Source organism: Leptodactylus fuscus, chromosome 2 (genome assembly GCF_031893055.1).
Source record: "Leptodactylus fuscus isolate aLepFus1 chromosome 2, aLepFus1.hap2, whole genome shotgun sequence".
Classification (NCBI taxonomy): domain Eukaryota; kingdom Metazoa; phylum Chordata; class Amphibia; order Anura; family Leptodactylidae; genus Leptodactylus; species Leptodactylus fuscus.
Window position 1 is genome coordinate 236,688,734 of NC_134266.1, and position 17,254 is coordinate 236,705,987.

At 42.0% G+C, this 17,254-nt stretch overlaps 1 protein-coding gene across 2 annotated transcripts in view; it reads left to right on the forward strand.

Moving 5' to 3' along the window:
* DIP2B (disco interacting protein 2 homolog B) overlaps window positions 1–17,254 on the forward strand; it is a 147,694-nt gene that overhangs the window by 120,318 nt on the left and 10,122 nt on the right. For both annotated transcript variants that reach the window (XM_075265875.1, XM_075265877.1), the window contains exons 19-31: window positions 1,234–1,370; window positions 2,777–2,857; window positions 4,947–5,074; window positions 5,608–5,722; window positions 6,187–6,388; window positions 6,746–6,855; window positions 7,696–7,776; window positions 7,872–7,995; window positions 9,415–9,536; window positions 9,792–9,903; window positions 11,738–11,847; window positions 14,547–14,677; window positions 17,085–17,253. In XM_075265875.1, coding sequence (XP_075121976.1) covers window positions 1,234–1,370; window positions 2,777–2,857; window positions 4,947–5,074; window positions 5,608–5,722; window positions 6,187–6,388; window positions 6,746–6,855; window positions 7,696–7,776; window positions 7,872–7,995; window positions 9,415–9,536; window positions 9,792–9,903; window positions 11,738–11,847; window positions 14,547–14,677; window positions 17,085–17,253 — 1,622 coding nt within the window. The remainder of the gene's footprint in view (window positions 1–1,233; window positions 1,371–2,776; window positions 2,858–4,946; window positions 5,075–5,607; window positions 5,723–6,186; window positions 6,389–6,745; window positions 6,856–7,695; window positions 7,777–7,871; window positions 7,996–9,414; window positions 9,537–9,791; window positions 9,904–11,737; window positions 11,848–14,546; window positions 14,678–17,084; window position 17,254) is intronic.

Here is a 17,254-nt window from a genome sequence, read left to right on the forward strand (position 1 = left end):
TACAGTGGACCCATAACTACATGTTCACTGTATATTTTTTTTAGTGGCTAACCAAATAGTACAACATTTTTGAGCTGCTTGGTCCTTTAACAAATCCAATTTAGTAATTTATACATGGTGCCAAGGCATAGTTCATATTATTTCAAATCCTATGACCAGTATGTTCAGTGCCTCATCTTAGATTATCATTTATGACTTGTCAAATGTGTCTGTTGGAATAAATGCTAAAATATTACTTCATTTTCTCAAGGGGGTTTCAGAGTCTGTAACAATGATGGCTTATACTAAGGAAATGTTATTAATGGTATTGAGATTCTACTCCGCTATATCCTTACTGAAGGGGCCACAGCACTTTAGTGAGTACCACGTCTCCTTTAGTGTTTACAAAGCACATCTCTGTACAATTTGTAGTGGCTGTGCTTGGTATTGCAGCTCAGTCCCACTTGCTTGAATGTAGATTAAGGCCTCGTTCACATCTGCGTTGGTATTCTTTCCGGGGAAGTCTGCGTGAGGACCCCCTCAGAACAGAATACTGAATGCAACTGCAAGCGGCGTGTCAGTGATAGCACACGGACCCCATAGACTATAATGGGGTCCGTGTGCTTGCCGCCAGATCTCCCCAGGGATCATGTTGAGAGGAAAGTAGTTCACAATCTACTTTCCTGTCCAAATGATTCGTGTGGGCAGCGCGCGACAAGCACACGGACCCCATTACAGTCTATGAGGTCCGTGTGCTTTCACTGCACAGCACTTGCAGCTGCGTTCGGCATTTCGTTCGGGGGTCCCCTTGCGGAGTCCCCGAACAGAATACCAAACACAGTTGTGAACAAATGGTAAGCTATAGTGCCAGGCACAGCCAATGCATAATATATGGTACTGTGCCTAGTAAACAGTGAACAGAACGTGGCATTCACTGTAGTGCTGTGGCCACTCAGCTGTTTGCTGGTGGTGTCAGGAGTTGGACCCCCATCCGTCTGATATTACAGGCCTATCCTTTAATAATTCCAAGATTTTATTTTAAATCATTTCTACATCGTTTATCAGGGTTCTACATAAAGACTTATTGCCATTTTTTTTTCAATTCATGAAATATCTTTGCTACTTTAGCCACATTTATGCATTTATTCATGTAAAGGTATATCAAATCCTTAGAGCAAAGACTGAAGTCTGACTACGGAAACCAGGGTAAAATTCCACAGTTATAATCTGATTCCAAGTCCTCTTCTGTTCTAGGGGTGATGTGTATTATAAAACCGGATGGCGTGCCGCAGTTATGTAAAACAGATGAAATTGGAGAAATCTGTGTGAGTTATAAAGGAGGCGGGATAAGTTATTATGGCCTGTCAGGAGTGACAAAGAATACATTTGAGGTACGTATACGTCCTAAAACATGTAAAGTTTATCTCCATATATCCCAAGCTTTTCAGTATGGTCAATAGCTTTTACATTGGCTAAATAACTTGAAGGCAGTGTTGCTGCATTGTAAACCCTCAGTATCCGAAGAAACGTGAAAGGAAAATTGATGCACTAATAATTTACCAAAAAAATAAAAAAATCTATAGTTTGTGTTTCCATTCTTCACAGATATGCGTAAAATTGTATCCAGTCTACACTATGTATCAGTAACACACATATACACAAATCTCTCTGCTAGCTTCTTACTCCAGTATCAGACTGGAAGTCCCGACTTTGACTCACAGAGCATTGCCTAAGGGTGGGTTCACACCTGCGCCCGGTCTCTGCTTTGTGTCTCTCCGTCTTTTGCCCAAGAAACTGGACAGGAGACGGAAACCCGGCAGTCAGTGCGCGTCTGTGAGCGTCTTCTTGTCTCTGTGACAAAACCGTTTTTTTTATCCTGTATGTCCGACTTTGTGTCCGGTTAAAAAAAAAAATGGTTTTGCCGCGGAGGGCAGAAGATGCTCACAGGTGCACACTTTGCAAACCCATTCAAATGAGTTTGAAATCTGACTGCCGGTTTCTGTCTCCTGAACAGTTTCTCAGGCAGAAGATGGAAACCTGGAATTTTATATTGATATCCTATCTGTAGCTAAGATTGGGGTGGGGGGTGAGGGATGCAATACCCAACATCCTTACCAATCCTTACCGATCTGCTGATTGAAAGGTACAGTGTGTGTGCAAGATCTGCGGCCCCTATCTTATATAGCAGGACAGAGCTGTACATAGCATAACCATTGTGCTTGGTAATGCAGCTGAGTCACATTCACTTGAAAGGGACTGAGCTGCTGAAGGACCACACAAGGGATACAGTTGCTAGAAAAAACAGTTGATCGATAGAGGTGTCAAGAGTTGGACTCAGCTGATCTGATATTGATAACCTATCATAAGGCCATTGAGTTAAAACGCCTGGAATACCGCATAAAGCTTTAATGCATAAGATTGCAACCCCACTGTAAATGACCTATAACCGCAGTATCTCAAGCGTAGGCCAAAGCAGTATATCTCTATTCAACAACTTTCATGTAAGCTTATATTTGAGATTTTTCATGTAAATCTGTAAATACGAGTATGATTTCAGTAGATCTGCAATGCGAACACAGCTGCCTTTGTCATCTGTCTGTATTTGGGAGGAATACCACTCTCTTAGTTTCCATCCTTGGTTTTCTCTGTTCATGCTCAGGGACGTATGGTGCAAGCCATGGCTGCTCTCAGTATGCAGTACTTCTATTTTTCATGTATCTCAGGGTTTCAGTAGAATGTGGATCCCTCTGATCCTTTTTCCTGTGCTTTTTCATGCAACAATACAATTTTCTTTCAGGTCTTACCAGTTGGTGCTACTGGAACCCCAGTTGGGGAGACACCGTTTACCAGGACTGGCTTACTGGGCTTTGTGGGACCTGTAAGTGCCGAATTAAAACTGTTGTTATGAAAGTTGACTTGATATAGAAGATATATACTATGCCACTGCGTTTAAGGGAAATATAACTTCTAAGACTGTAGGTGTCCTGCCGTCATTATTTCAATGTCAGGCTCCTTTGTTCAGTTTTCTAGTATACCTGTAGTTCCATATAAAGTTTACAAGCAGGTAGCCTTTACTCTAGTGACCTATATCAGAGAGCTGCTGACAAATCTACTTCCCAATTTGGAGGAAGAATTTCATCCAAGCATGCATAGCATTGTCCCCTCCATTCATTTGACTATGGACCATGTAATATCACACTTACTTCTGAAGTTGATCGACCCCCATTGATGAGTTGATGACTATCAGGAAATAAACATGCAGCTGAGCATGCATGTAAGTAGTCCCTTGGTTTTCACCCTTTAACCAGGGATTTGAACTTCACTGTAGGGAAGCTACCAGGTTGTTATCACTGGAAGTAGTCCTAGTGCTGGTAAGGGCGGGTTCACACCTGCGCCAAATCTCCGTTTTCAGGTTTCCTTCTTCTGCCGTCAGAAGACAGAAACCTTGGCAGACAGTGTCCGGCCGTGAGCGCCTGTGAGTGTTTTGTGCTCTCCACAGCAAAACTTTTTTTTTTTTTTTTTTTTTTAACTGGTCACAAAGTCCTGCATGTCCAACTTTGTGTCCGGTTTAAAAAAAAACAAACTGTTTCGCCGCGGAGAGCACAAAACGCTCACAGGCGCTCACGGCCGGACACTTTCCGAACCCATTCAAATGAATGGATTTGCAAAATGACTGCAGGTTTCCGTCTCTTGTCCAGTTTCGGGCAGGAAACGGAAACCTGCAAAACGGAGGCCGAGGCCCAGATGTGAACCCGCCCTAACAGTTGACCTAGGTGGACACTTGTTGTGACACCAGGTGAGTGTAGTCTAAGCTATAGGTTGAGTTTATCAGTAATCCAGGCAAACTGTCAGGGCTGTAAGCAGAGGATTAAAGGGATTTTTCCCTTCAATTTAACCATATTTAAATTTATATAATTAAAAGTTAGACAATTTTTCAAATATAAATAGTTAAAAATTTTGTAGAGTGTTTTAAAAAAAAAAAAAAAAATTTAGCATCTTAAGTCATCTTCAAGGTTTTAGTTTTTGTCTTTATTGGTTGCCAGTGGATGCGATCCTGAATGCAGGAACTTTCTGTGGTCTGGGACTTCAGAAACCCAGCCGTGATTTCCTTGTTGTAGCCAGATTATCAGGCAGGGATACAAGTAGTAAATATCCAGCTCACCCTGTAATTGAAAAAACTGATCCTGGGCTGCTCTAATGTGGATGGACTTCAATCCGACTGAACCAATCAACGAAAATAGGAAAATCCAGCGTCACCAGGCAGTTAAAATATAACTTTTATTCTTCCATTAAAAAAAACTTTTACAACATACCAAAAGGTAATGGCAAGTAACTGCGTATAACGATATTGTAATATCCTTATACGCAGTTACTTGCCATTACCTTTTGGTATGCTGTAAAAGTTTTTTTTAATGGAAGAATAAAAGTTATATTTTAACTGCCTGGTGACGCTGGATTTTCCTATTTTCGTTTATCAGGCAGGGACACTACATGTATGAGAAGATAACCCGATCACAATAAGGAAACCATGGCTGGGTTTCCAAAAACTACTAGGCCATAGAAAGTTCCTTCATTTATGGTTGTATCCATTGGCAACTGATCGAGGCAGAATATTGTCACTATTAAGATGGTTAGAGAAAATCATTAAGCAGAATTTTTGAAATTGTGACCTCATGCACATTGTGCTTTTGAGTCCACAACTGGAGCACAGTCTTACAGTACTTCACAATGTACTAGTGTTAGCATTACATTAGTTGTATTACTCACTACAGTCCCTGGATCATGGCAAGCTGTCTATATGTGGCATCTGAGTAATAATGCACAATTTTATTCCGATAACACCCTATAAAATGTACTGCTGCAGCATTAGAGACCCCTGTGATGCCTTAACCACATATACAAGCCTTTTATCAGGTCTTCTTGTATTTTATATTTACACAAATCATGTTCTATGTTTCTTATTCCAGGGGAACCTTGTCTTTGTGGTAGGAAAAATGGATGGGACATTGGTGGTTAGCGGAAGGCGACACAATGCAGACGACATTGTAGCAACTGCATTAGCTGTGGAATCCCTTAAAACCTTGTACAGAGGAAGGTATAATATGTTTATTGTACTGGTGTGTTAAGTGTAATGTTCAATATGTTTTAACTAGTGTTGAGCGAATACTATTCAAATCCTAGATTCGAATACCTCAGTTCCCCTAGGAATGTATGGGAGTGGCCGATCGCGAAGGGGTTAAGCGCCGGCCGCCGGCGCCCGCAGCACGCCGGCCGCTCCCATTCAATCCTATTGAGCGAGGTATTCGAAACTAGAGTTTCAAATACTATTTGCTCATCTCTAGTTTTAACCTTTATTTTCAGCTGTGCATTGTTGTGGCCCCTTCCATTTTCCCCTGAATAAAGGTGCCAGGGAACAGCAGTATGTCTTCATTAAAGTTTAGGGACTGTAGTTCCCTGTATAGTTAGTGGTTGGCCTACAGCTGGGCAGGAAAGACCGTGATCCTATAATCACAAGTGTTCCAGGCTCCCACCTATCGTAAAGTGATGTTAATGATATTTCATCACTTTATGACATGGGGATATCCCTCTAGTAATAATTTCATTGACATTATGTTGTATTTGTTTTAGGATTGCTGTGTTTTCTGTCACGGTGTTTTATGATGAACGCATTGTGGTGGTAGCAGAGCAGCGACCTGATGCTTCCGAGGAGGATTCATTCCAGTGGATGAGTCGTGTTCTGCAGGTATGTGTGTTTATGTGGTTTCAGCCTCTTCCTATTCTTGCACAAAATGGTTTTTCTTACCTCAAGGTTCTATGCAAAGTTGAAGAATAATGATTAAAGTGATTTTGGGGGATTTTAGCATTGGTTACCTACACTTACAATAGGTCATCAAAATATCAGATCTGTGAGGGTCCATCTCTCTGCACCCTGACTGATCAGCTGATTGAAGGGGCCTTGGTTTTGTTATGCAGTGGCTGTATTTAGGACTGATCTGCAATAACCAGGCATGGCCGCTACATGGTGCATACCTGCTGTGACCCCTTTATTTAGCTGATTGGTGGGATGCAGGGTGTTAGACCCTCTATAGGTAATAAATACTAAAGTCATGAAAAATCCACTTAAAACTGGAAAAACACTTTAACGTCTTGATGCATTATGAGATGATGTTGTACTATTTACTAATGTGTCTATCTCTTTTGGTCCAGGCCATTGATAGTATCCACCAAGTGGGAGTTTACTGCCTTGCCCTTGTTCCTGCAAACACATTGCCAAAAACTCCACTGGGAGGAATCCACTTATCCCAGACAAAACAGCACTTTTTGGAAGGCACCTTACATCCTTGTAACATACTCATGTGTCCTCACACATGTGTAACCAATTTGCCAAAGCCAAGGCAGAAACAGCCAGGTAAATATGGATAATGGGGGAAGTTTGCTGTGAGGGGAGGAAAGCAGAGCATTCCATAATTCTTTATTTTGGCCAAGATTTGCTAAAGCATTGTCAGTACTTATAGACGAGCAGGAGGGAGTTGACTTCTCTTTTTGCAAGGGATCTAGCTGCTGCTGTGTTCTCAGCAATCTCTTACAAGCTTTCAGGGAGCCTTACAGTATACGGAGATTATTGCTTGAGATTTTCATCCAAAAACCAATGATTTTATTTGCTGGTAAAACCGTCTGGAAATGTGTTGTAAACAATCTGAAAAACTATAACCCTGACCATGTGCATGTAGCATTCTGAATTCTTATTCTTTCCTCTACATTGAAGGAGTTGGCCCAGCATCTGTTATGGTCGGTAATCTGGTTGCAGGGAAGAGAATTGCTCAGGCGTCGGGAAGAGATCTTGGACAGATAGAAGAAAATGATTTGGTGAAGAAGGTAAAATATGATTTGCCAGCAGAATAAAATAAAGACAATGGGAGCAGAGGTGGGAACAGTGTATGGCCACTATACAGGGCATGAAGCTGTCTGTATAGTACAGACACTCCCCCGAAGAGCTAATTTGTACGGGGGTCGGCTGTCAGCTCCCCACCAATCAGATATTTATGGCTTATCCTAAGGATAGGCCATTAAAAAAATAAGATGGAATTCTATTCCTGATCAGATAAGGCTTAGTTGTACATAAACCAAGCATCTAATCATGAACTCATGATCCACATTTGCATGGCCATCCTATATAAAACCTAGAATTTTTATTATATATGAACATTAATAATAATATTAATAATCTTGCTTTTTTCAACTAGAGTAAAACGTCTTTGAGACAACATGTAATATTTCATTAAAAAGTGGTCATCTGGGAGGTGGCCTTTTGAAAGATGACTGGAACGCATAATATATGGAGGAACTGAAAATCTGTCACAAAATATATGTTAAGGAGTGGTCTTCTGAAAGAGGTGGTGTTAGAGTGCAGAGTTAGGAATCAAACCCTTGCTCGGGGGCCAGAGGGGACTCAAAGGCTTCTCTGCGTGATAAGATAATATAAATATAAATAAAAAATATTATATTATAAATATTATATCACACTTGGTAGTTGGGAGCCCTGTTACAGATTGTACTGGGGTGCAGAAGCCTCAGTGTGAGTGACTAGGCTCATTACAGGGTTACGATCTAGAAATAGTGTGTGTGTGTGTGTATGTATATATATATATATATATATATATATATATAAACTAAATTAAGGCTCCTTTTTGACCATGTCTATTTTGTCATTGCCAGCACCAATATTTGTCTGAAATCCTGCAGTGGAGAGCGCAGACTACTCCTGAGCACATCCTCTTTATACTACTCAATGCAAAGGTAGTCATGAAATATTCCAGTTCTGGTTTGGTTCTCTGGGCTTTACCTCTAGAACTAATTCCTGGTTACTGACCTGTCGATAACATTGGTTTTAGGGCACAGCCGTTTGTACTGCTTCCTGTTTACAGCTTCATAAGAGAGCGGAGAGGATAGCGGCCACCCTGGTGGATAAAGGACATCTAAACGCTGGCGATAACGTGGTACTTCTTTATCCTCCCGGTAAGTCCCCACCTATAAACATGAAGAAATGAGACTAGCTGTTCTACTTTCTTCTGTTTCTCAATTTGAGATGAATATTCTGCCTTGTCTTTGGTGCACCCTGATCCTACACAGGGAATGTCTTTATAGATTATGGGAAAGTGATTTATTTTTTTTATCACCTGTGCTATAAAGAGCATGTAAAAGCATTTGAGGTATTGGTTCAACTACTACATCTTGTGAGCAATACCTGGTCTCATATTGTTTTCAACATACTCTTAAAAGGGACTAATATTTTTGTCACTTGCTACCATGAAACCTATAATTCACCATAGATAAGAAGGTTAGCTCCTTGGCACAGAGATCATAAGTCCTATTAAAGCGTTTCTTCACTTTAGACAGTCCTACTTACATAGAGTACATTGACAAAAAACAGGCTAAGTTTACAGGGTAGAATTTGGGACTGATTTTGAGTAGGATTCTGTCTCAAAAAGCTGCTCCAATCTACCCATAGTTATCAATGGGAGGCAGAGACGAACTCTTCTTTTATTCTGGAATCTAAAAAACAAAAAGAAGCTTCCTGCTTGATCTTGATGCAAATTCTGCAGCTGACTCCGCTGAGGAACCCATAGTGCAAGTCTCATGCTAATAAGCCTCATTGTATCTATGGCTAGTGAGTGGAAATCCAAAATGGAAGACTGCCGCAATTGCTGTCCAAATTCTGGACTGGTGTTTTCCCTTGCTTTAGGAGTTAATTACTAAGTCTCTTATCAATGGGAAAAGGCAAAGGTAGATGGGTTTTTTTTTTGTTAGTTTTTTTTTAAAAATGTAGATTATGAGCCCCATATAGGGATCACAGTGTACATTTTTTTTCCTATCAGTATGTCTTTGTAGAATGGGAGGAAATCCACGCAATCACAGGGAGAACATACAAACTCCTTGCAGGTGTTGTTCCTGGCAGGATTCGATCCCAGGACTCCAGCGCTTCAAGGCTACAGTGCTAACCACTGAGACATGTGTTGCCCCAAGGCAAAGGTAGATCTGTCCCAACACATTAGATGTGTATCAAGCAAAACCACCAATTTTGACAGGTTTAGCCAACCATCTGATAAGTATGGGGGGCCTCCCAACACTTCCCCTGTTATGGAGAAGATGGACACTGGGCAGTTTCATTACAACTTTATAACCCTTTTGTTTCGGGAAGATAAACGGCTGCCAAAGATATCCCAGTTCAATACATGTATGCCTGAACTGATCATGTATGTATATGGGGTACACAGACTTTGTTTTATTATAGATGAGGTTGCTGCATTATCTTATCATAACATTGCACCTGGTTAAAGATATCCATCCCCAGCCGAACGTGACCTAGAAGAAACTGCTGAAGCTCCTGTTTATGCTCTATGTCCATATGTTTCCTTTCTGTTTTGTCATTTACAGGCATCGAGCTGATAGCTGCTTTTTATGGCTGTTTATATGCTGGTTGCATTCCTGTTACTGTCCGACCACCCCATGCACAGAACCTCTCAGCCACCTTACCCACAGTACGGATGATTGTAGATGTAAGTCATGTGATAAAAGGTCTAACACCGTGTGGTTTTGTTTTGGGGTTCCTCTGATGATACACTTACTTAACAAAGGAGATGGGGGACATCTATATATGGGGTCCACCCTTGTAATATAGCTTTCTTTTGAGCCAACATCTCTAGCATCTGTCCTCCATTGAAGAGCAGTATGCACAGTTGCTAATTTTTATGTGCGTCGAGTCTTGTTTGTGATTTTCTGCTTTATATTATAACAGCGCTCTCTTTTATTAGGTTAGTAAAGCATCTTGCATTCTCACAACCCAGACCTTATTGAGATTGCTAAAGTCCAAAGAGGCAGCAGCTGCGGTGGATGTGAAAACATGGCCGACCATCATAGATACAGGTGAATAACGGATAAATGCTTAGTAAACATACTGTTACAGAAGATGACACAAGCAATTCATTTGGTATTTCTATATTTTCTGTTCTCATCAGTCTGATTTTGGGTTGGAAAATAGGCAACCAATTGGTCAACTCTTATGTGGTAGATGTAAGACCTGTATAAATAATAATGTGTACATATCTTGATGGGTTCACTTACAGAGAAATAAAAATATATTAATCATTAGTTTTTAAAAATTGTGTGTATTTACAGATAGAATAATGTGATACTTATATGCATATCTTGGCCCAGATATATTTCACTTTTTACATTTTGACATTGCAACTCATTGAGGGAATTTACTGTTCTCTCAACACCAGAACACTGGCGTAGATGGTAACAGATGCGACCCATCTTTGGCACATGGGCCTCTTATGTGCCTACAAAATGCACCATTTTTTGCAGACCAATTGCCACTTTTTTTACAGATACGGGTAGAGAGGGAGAAAGACCAAAGCCTGCTGGGGAGGGGATGTCTCAGCCCCAACAAATTTACATTAACTCGCACCAGAAAACTGTTCTGAGTTTTATAGGAAATCTACACTAGTTCCTGACCAAAGTAGATTTCCAGTTTGGCACATCGGAGTGCGCCAGAATTACTAAGATGCGGGAATATCTTAATAAATGAGGCACAGTTGGTGCTGGTCGGGGACTTCATTAGGACTGGTGTACAGAATCCAATACAATAAATATTCTCCATTGTCTTTTTCTAGACTGGGAGCTTGAGAATGTATTCAGAAAAATGCATGCATGTTAAATGTCTCACCTGGAAAAATGACAACCATATTGAAAGCGGCATAAAAAAATGCATGTGTTGTTTGATGCGGTTTTTACCAGATCATCCCCATTCTTTTCTGATAACGAAAGGAAAAAGTAATCTCATAGGGCTAATTCCCATGGGGCACGGAATGGCGTAATTTGGTCCTGATTTTGATGCGGGAAGCCGCGTCAGAATTAGGACCAAAATGCGACACTTGCAGCTTCCGACAGACACGGCTTCCCGCTCTGGAGTATGCCCAAATGAATGGGCCTAGTCCAGAGGGTGCTACCACAAGGCGGACGCCATGGCTGAATCAGCCGCAAAATCCACCTGAAGAAAGGGCAGCTCGCTTCTTGTGAGTGGGAACATACCGGTCACGGAAAAAAGGAAGCTAGCAGTCTACATAGACCTCTATTGTGAGGGGGCGGACTCTAAGGTGGATTCAGCGCTAAAATCCGCCCCCTCTTACACCACATACTTAGACTCCTCATAGGTATAGAACAGCTAAAAGGATATCTATGTGAGAAGAAATAAAATAAACTTGTGGTCAATCCCAAAGTAAAATAGAATCCAGTTAAAAAGTACAATACAAATAGACAATGACTTACAGCTTGCTTTTAGAAGGTTGTGGAGTGTAGTGTGTATGACGCTCTATACTGTGCAGCCTACTAGATAGCTGATGTATTGCAGATGGAGCAGTGCTGAGCAGTCAGAATTCTGCCCTCCTGTCCTTTGTTGAGTATGAGAGCTGTGCACTTGCATGATGTCAGTGTGCGTGCATATATAAGCTGACTACGCTGCAAGTGCTATTATGTAGTACATAACACAATAGAAAGTGGTGATGTGATGCCATGTATGCTGGACAGGAATGACAACACTTCTCCATAGTATGAATATCTAGAGTATGCCACTCTCCAGATTGTTGGATTGAAAAAACCAGATCAATGACAATAGAAGCTTAGCACTTAGTATTTCGCAAAAATCTGGGAAAAAAAAGTGTGTAATTCACCTAAATGACAATCTTATTGTTTTCAGATGATTTGCCCAGGAAGCGATCACCTCAGATGTATAAACCACCTACACCTGAAATGTTGGCCTACCTCGATTTCAGTGTTAGCACCACTGGCATGCTTACAGGGGTAAAGGTATGTTCACAGTGAGCCATTGTCTTCTCTTATTAAACCTGATCTGTTGTGCCGTGTAGTCCTCCTGACTGTTGAGTTATATGATAGTATTAGGACAGTAGGGGATGTTCACACGGTGACTTTTATAGCGGATTTTGAAGTGGTCTTCTGCATCAAAATCCTCTCCATGAGCTGCCCTCTTTCCGTCTCCTGTTGTTTTTAATGCGAGGTGGTGATGGATGCTTCTTCTTTCATTGTGCCTTGTCTTGTCACGGCACAGAATCGCAGCTGAAACCGTAGTGCATGGCTTCACACTGGTTAGCTCCCTGGTGTGAAGGCAATCTCCAATGATAAACTGTGCTAAAAACCCAAAGCTCAGCCTCTTCATTCTGCATTCATAGGTTCCCCAGGTCCATCTTTTGGAGAGAATTTTGAGGTGGAAGACCACTTCAAAATCCCCTCCTAAAGCTGCTATGTGAACATATCATAAAGTAAGTTATTGGTGATTTATTTTCACAAATATCCAGTAGTGGTGCTGCAAATAAATAGGGGGGAGGGGGCATACAAAATGGAAGTCAGGACAATGAAACCCTTTCTGTTCCCCCACGTTCCTCCCCTTCATACACAGAAAATGACTAGTCAGCCAATCTCAATTTCCTGTGTGTGTTTCCACACATCAACAGAGACCTGGGAAACCTCAGAATGGGAGGAGATGAGGGAATGATCACTTCTTTAGTTTGTTTGACTTGATTTAACTCGTGGAAAAGCCCTCTAAACTAGACACTACACCAGATTTATCACAGTGCCTGATAGTGTATGATCCGGTGCATATTTAGACTTTCTAATCTAACTAGCGCCACTTATTTGTTGGTTTAGTTTAGAAACGTACCAACATGTCTACCAGACATATACACTCACCGGCCACTTTATTAGGTACACCATGCTAGTAACGGGTTGGACCCCCTTTTGCCTTCAGAACTGCCTCAATTCTTCGTGGCATAGATTCAACAAGGTGCTGGAAGCATTCCTCAGAGATTTTGGTCCATATTGACATGATGGCATCACACAGTTGCCGCAGATTTTTCGGCTGCACATCCATGATGCGAATCTCCCGTTCCACCACATCCCAAAGATGCTCTATTGGATTGAGATCTGGTGACTGTGGAGGCCATTGGAGTACAGTGAACTCACTGTCATGTTCAAGAAACCAGTCTGAGATGATTCCAGCTTTATGACATGGCGCATTATCCTGCTGAAAGTAGCCATCAGATTTTGGGTACATTGTGGTCGTAAAGGGATGGACATGGTCAGCAACAATACTCAGGTAGGCTTTGGTGTTGCAACGATGCTCAATTGGTACCAAGGGGCCCAAAGAGTGCCAAGAAAATATTCCCCACACCATGACACCACCACCACCAGCCTGAACCGTTGATACAAGGCAGGATGGATCCATGCTTTCATGTTGTTGACGCCAAATTCTGACCCTACCATCCGAATGTCGCAGCAGAAATCGAGACTCATCAGACCAGGCAACGTTTTTCCAATCTTCAATTGTCCAATTTCAATGAGCTTGTGCAAATTGTAGCCTCAGTTTCCTGTTCTTAGCTGAAAGGAGTGGCACCCGGTGTGGTCTTCTGCTGCTGTAGCCCATCTGCCTCAAAGTTCGACGTACTGTGCGTTCAGAGATGCTCTTCTGGCTACCTTGGTTTTAACGGGCGGCTATTTGAGTCACTGTTGCCTTTCTATCAGCTCGAACCAGTCTGGCCATTCTCCTCTGACCTCTGGCATCAACAACGCATTTCCGCCCACAGAACTGCCGCTCACTGGATGTTTTTTCTTTTTCGGACCATTCTCTGTAAACCCTAGAGATGGTTGTGCGTGAAAATCCCAGTAGATCAGCAGTTTCTGAAATACTCAGACCAGCCCTTCTGGCACCAACAACCATGCCACGTTCAAAACACTCAAATCACCTTTCTTCCCCATACTGATGCTCGGTTTGAACTGCAGGAGATTGTCTTGACCATGTCTAAATGCCTAAATGCACTGAGTTGCCGCCATGTGATTGGCTGATTAGAAATTAAGTGTTAACGAGCAGTTGTACAGGTGTACCTAATAAAGTGGCCGGTGAGTGTATACCAGTTGTTCTGTTTTTTTTTTTTGTTTTTTTTGGGGTTTTTTTGGGGGGGGGGGGGTTTGGCCAATCTGGTGCATTTCTATAAGTAAGTCTGTGTGCTGGTGCCACAGGGAGATATACTTAGCTGATTTTTTTTATTGCTTATAGAACTCATCACTTGCTGATTCAGCAGACATGTTACAGACCTGCACCCCTTATTATTATTCAGTTTACAATTTTTGAAGTGTCCATATAAACAACCAGACAGCGGAGCAAATGGAACCTCTCCTTGATTTTTTAATGTTATCTACACAGACTATACATTTTCATGTTACAATACACGTGCAGTTTTCTGGTAAAACCCAAGAAAAGTGCGCATGTCCTTTTTTTTGCATGCAAGTGTCAAGTAGGCTCAGTGGTTGCCACTGTCGCCTTGCAGGACTGGGTCCTAGGATGACATCCAACCAAGTTTCAAGCAGCAAACCATGTTTGTATGTGTGTGTTTTTTGTTTTAAAAAGGGGCAAATCTTCTAATAATACTCTTACCACTGGATACAACCGTGTTTAAGCGCAGGTCCTGATTCATGTAATCTCATTTATGTTGCAGATGTCCCATGGATCTGTAAATGCACTTTGCCGGGCGATAAAATTACAGTGTGAGCTGTACTCAACGCGCCAAATTGCCATATGTCTGGATCCTTATTGTGGACTTGGTTTTGTACTTTGGTGCCTTTGCAGGTTGGTTTGAAATTTGTGGAAAGTTTAAAAAATCCCTGATCCTATATCATGTCATATCCATTTCTGTGCATTAATATATACAGATGTAGCACAGCACAACTCTCATTTTACTGCCAGTAACTACACAAATTATGGTCATAGTGTACAATCATGGCCAAAAGTTTTGAGAATGATACAAATATTAATTTTTACAAAGTCTACTGCTTCAGTTGTTCTAATGGCAATTTTCATATACTCCAGAATGTTATAAAGAGTGATCAGCTTAACAGCAATTACTTGTAAAGTCAATATTTGCCTAGAAAATGAACTTTATCCCCCAAAACACATTTCAACATCATTGCAGCCCTGCTTTAAAAGGATCAGCTAACATTGTTTCAGTGATTGCTCCATTAACACAGGTGTGGGTGTTGATGAGGACAGGGCTTGAGATCAATCTGTCATGATTAAGTAAGAATGACACCACTGGATACTTTAAAAGGAGGCTGGTGCTTGGCATCATTGTTTCTCTTCTGTTAACCATGGTTATTTCTAAAGAAACACGTGCAGTCATCATTGCACTGCACAAAAATGGCCTAACAGGGAAGAGTATCACAGCTAGAAAGATTGCACCTCAGTCAACAATCTATCGCATCATCAAGAACTTCAAGGAGAGAGGTTCCATTGTTGGCAAAAAGGCTCCAGGGTGCCCAAGAAAGTCCAGCAAGCGCCAGGACCGTCTCTTAAAAGTGTTTCAGCTGCGGGATCGGGCTACCAGCAGTGCAGAGCTTGCTCAGGAATGGCAGTAGGCAGGTGTGAGTGCATCTGCAGGCACTGTGAGGCGGAGACTCTTGGAGAAAGGCCTGGTCTCAAGGAGGGCAGCGAAGAAGCCACTTCTCTCCAGAAAAAAACATCAGGGACAGACTGATATTCTGCAAAAGGTACAGGGAGTGGACTGCTAAAGTCATTTTCCCTGATGAATCCCCTTTTCGATTGTTTGGGACATCTGGAAAACAGCTTATTCGGAGAAGACGAGGTGAGCGCTACCACCAGTCTTGTCTCATGCCAACTGTAAAGCATCCTGAAACCATTCATGTGTGGGGTTGCTTCTCAGCCAAGGGAATCGGCTCTCTCACAGTCTTGCCTAAAAACACAGCCATGAATAAAGAATGGTCCCCAGAATGTCCTCCAAGATCAACTTCTCCCAACCGTCCAAGAGCAGTTTGGCGATCAACAATGCCTTTTCCAGCATGATGGAGCACCTTGCCATAAAGCAAAGGTGATAACTAAATGGCTCAGGGAACAAAACACAGAGATTTTGGGTCCATGGCCTGGAAACTCCCCAGATCTTAATCCCATTGAGAACTTGTGGTCAATCATCAAGAGACGGGTGGACAAACAAAAACCTACAAATTCTGACAAAATGCAAGCATTGATTGTGCAAGAATGGACTGCTGTCAGTCAGGATTTGGTCCAGAAGTTGATTGAGAGCATGCCAGGGAGAATTACAGAGGTCCTGAAGAAGAAGGGTCAACACTGCAAATATTGACTTGCTGCATTAACTCATTCTGTCAATATAAGCTTTTGTTACTCATAATATGATTGCAATTATATTTCTGTATGTGATAAAAACATCTGACAAACACACATAAAAACCAGAGGGCAGCAGATCATGTGAAAATAGAAGATTTGTGTCATTCTCAAAACTTTTGGCCATGACTGTACAGTTAACATCTGATTCTGGCATTGGCCCACAGCAGAGGTTCCCTCTTACCCCGGCCCTTTAATTATTTACATGTCACGCTGTATAGTCACCTTGGTATCTAAGAAAAGTGACAGGGTGCTGATGGGTATCAATGGCAGCTGGGGGCCAAGCAGAGGCACAGGCAAATAGTTTCAGTTTTGCACTGCCAGGTGTAATGCTTTGGAATACTGGTTAAAAAGAAGGGCAAAAACAAACCCTGAGGGGAATTATTGGATACTTAGGGGCAAGAGGGGGCAGATTTTGGCACGAAATCCACGTCAATTCACCCCCTCACAATGGTGGTCTATGTAGACCGCTAGCGTTCTTTTTTCCACTAGAGGAAAAAAGAAACGAGCTGCCCTTTCTTCAGGCAGATTCCGTGGCTGAATCAGCCGTGGTGTCCAACTCGCGATAGCACCCTCCGGATTAGGCCCATTCATTTGGGCCTAATCCGGAGCGGAAAGCCGTGACGGGATGCCGTGCACTGCACCGGCATCCCCTCGCAGCAGCCGCGACGGAATATGCACACGTGTGAACTAGCCCTTAGACTCAGTAGGTGAAACAAATCACATCCTATAGGGATCATCTCCATTGTCTTTACTTTGTATAGTGCACTGTAAATGTGTCAGGGTAATAACAGGTGTGAACAGTTCTAGCAATATTTTACCATTTCCATGTCCTTTGCAGTGTTTACTCTGGTCACCAGTCTATATTAATTCCTCCTATGGAGTTGGAATCCAACCTATTCCTTTGGCTGTCTGCAGTAAGTCAGTACAAGATTAGAGACACATTCTGTTCCTATTCAGTAATGGAGATGTGCTCCAAGGGACTTGGGAACCAGATTGAGGTGCTGAAGG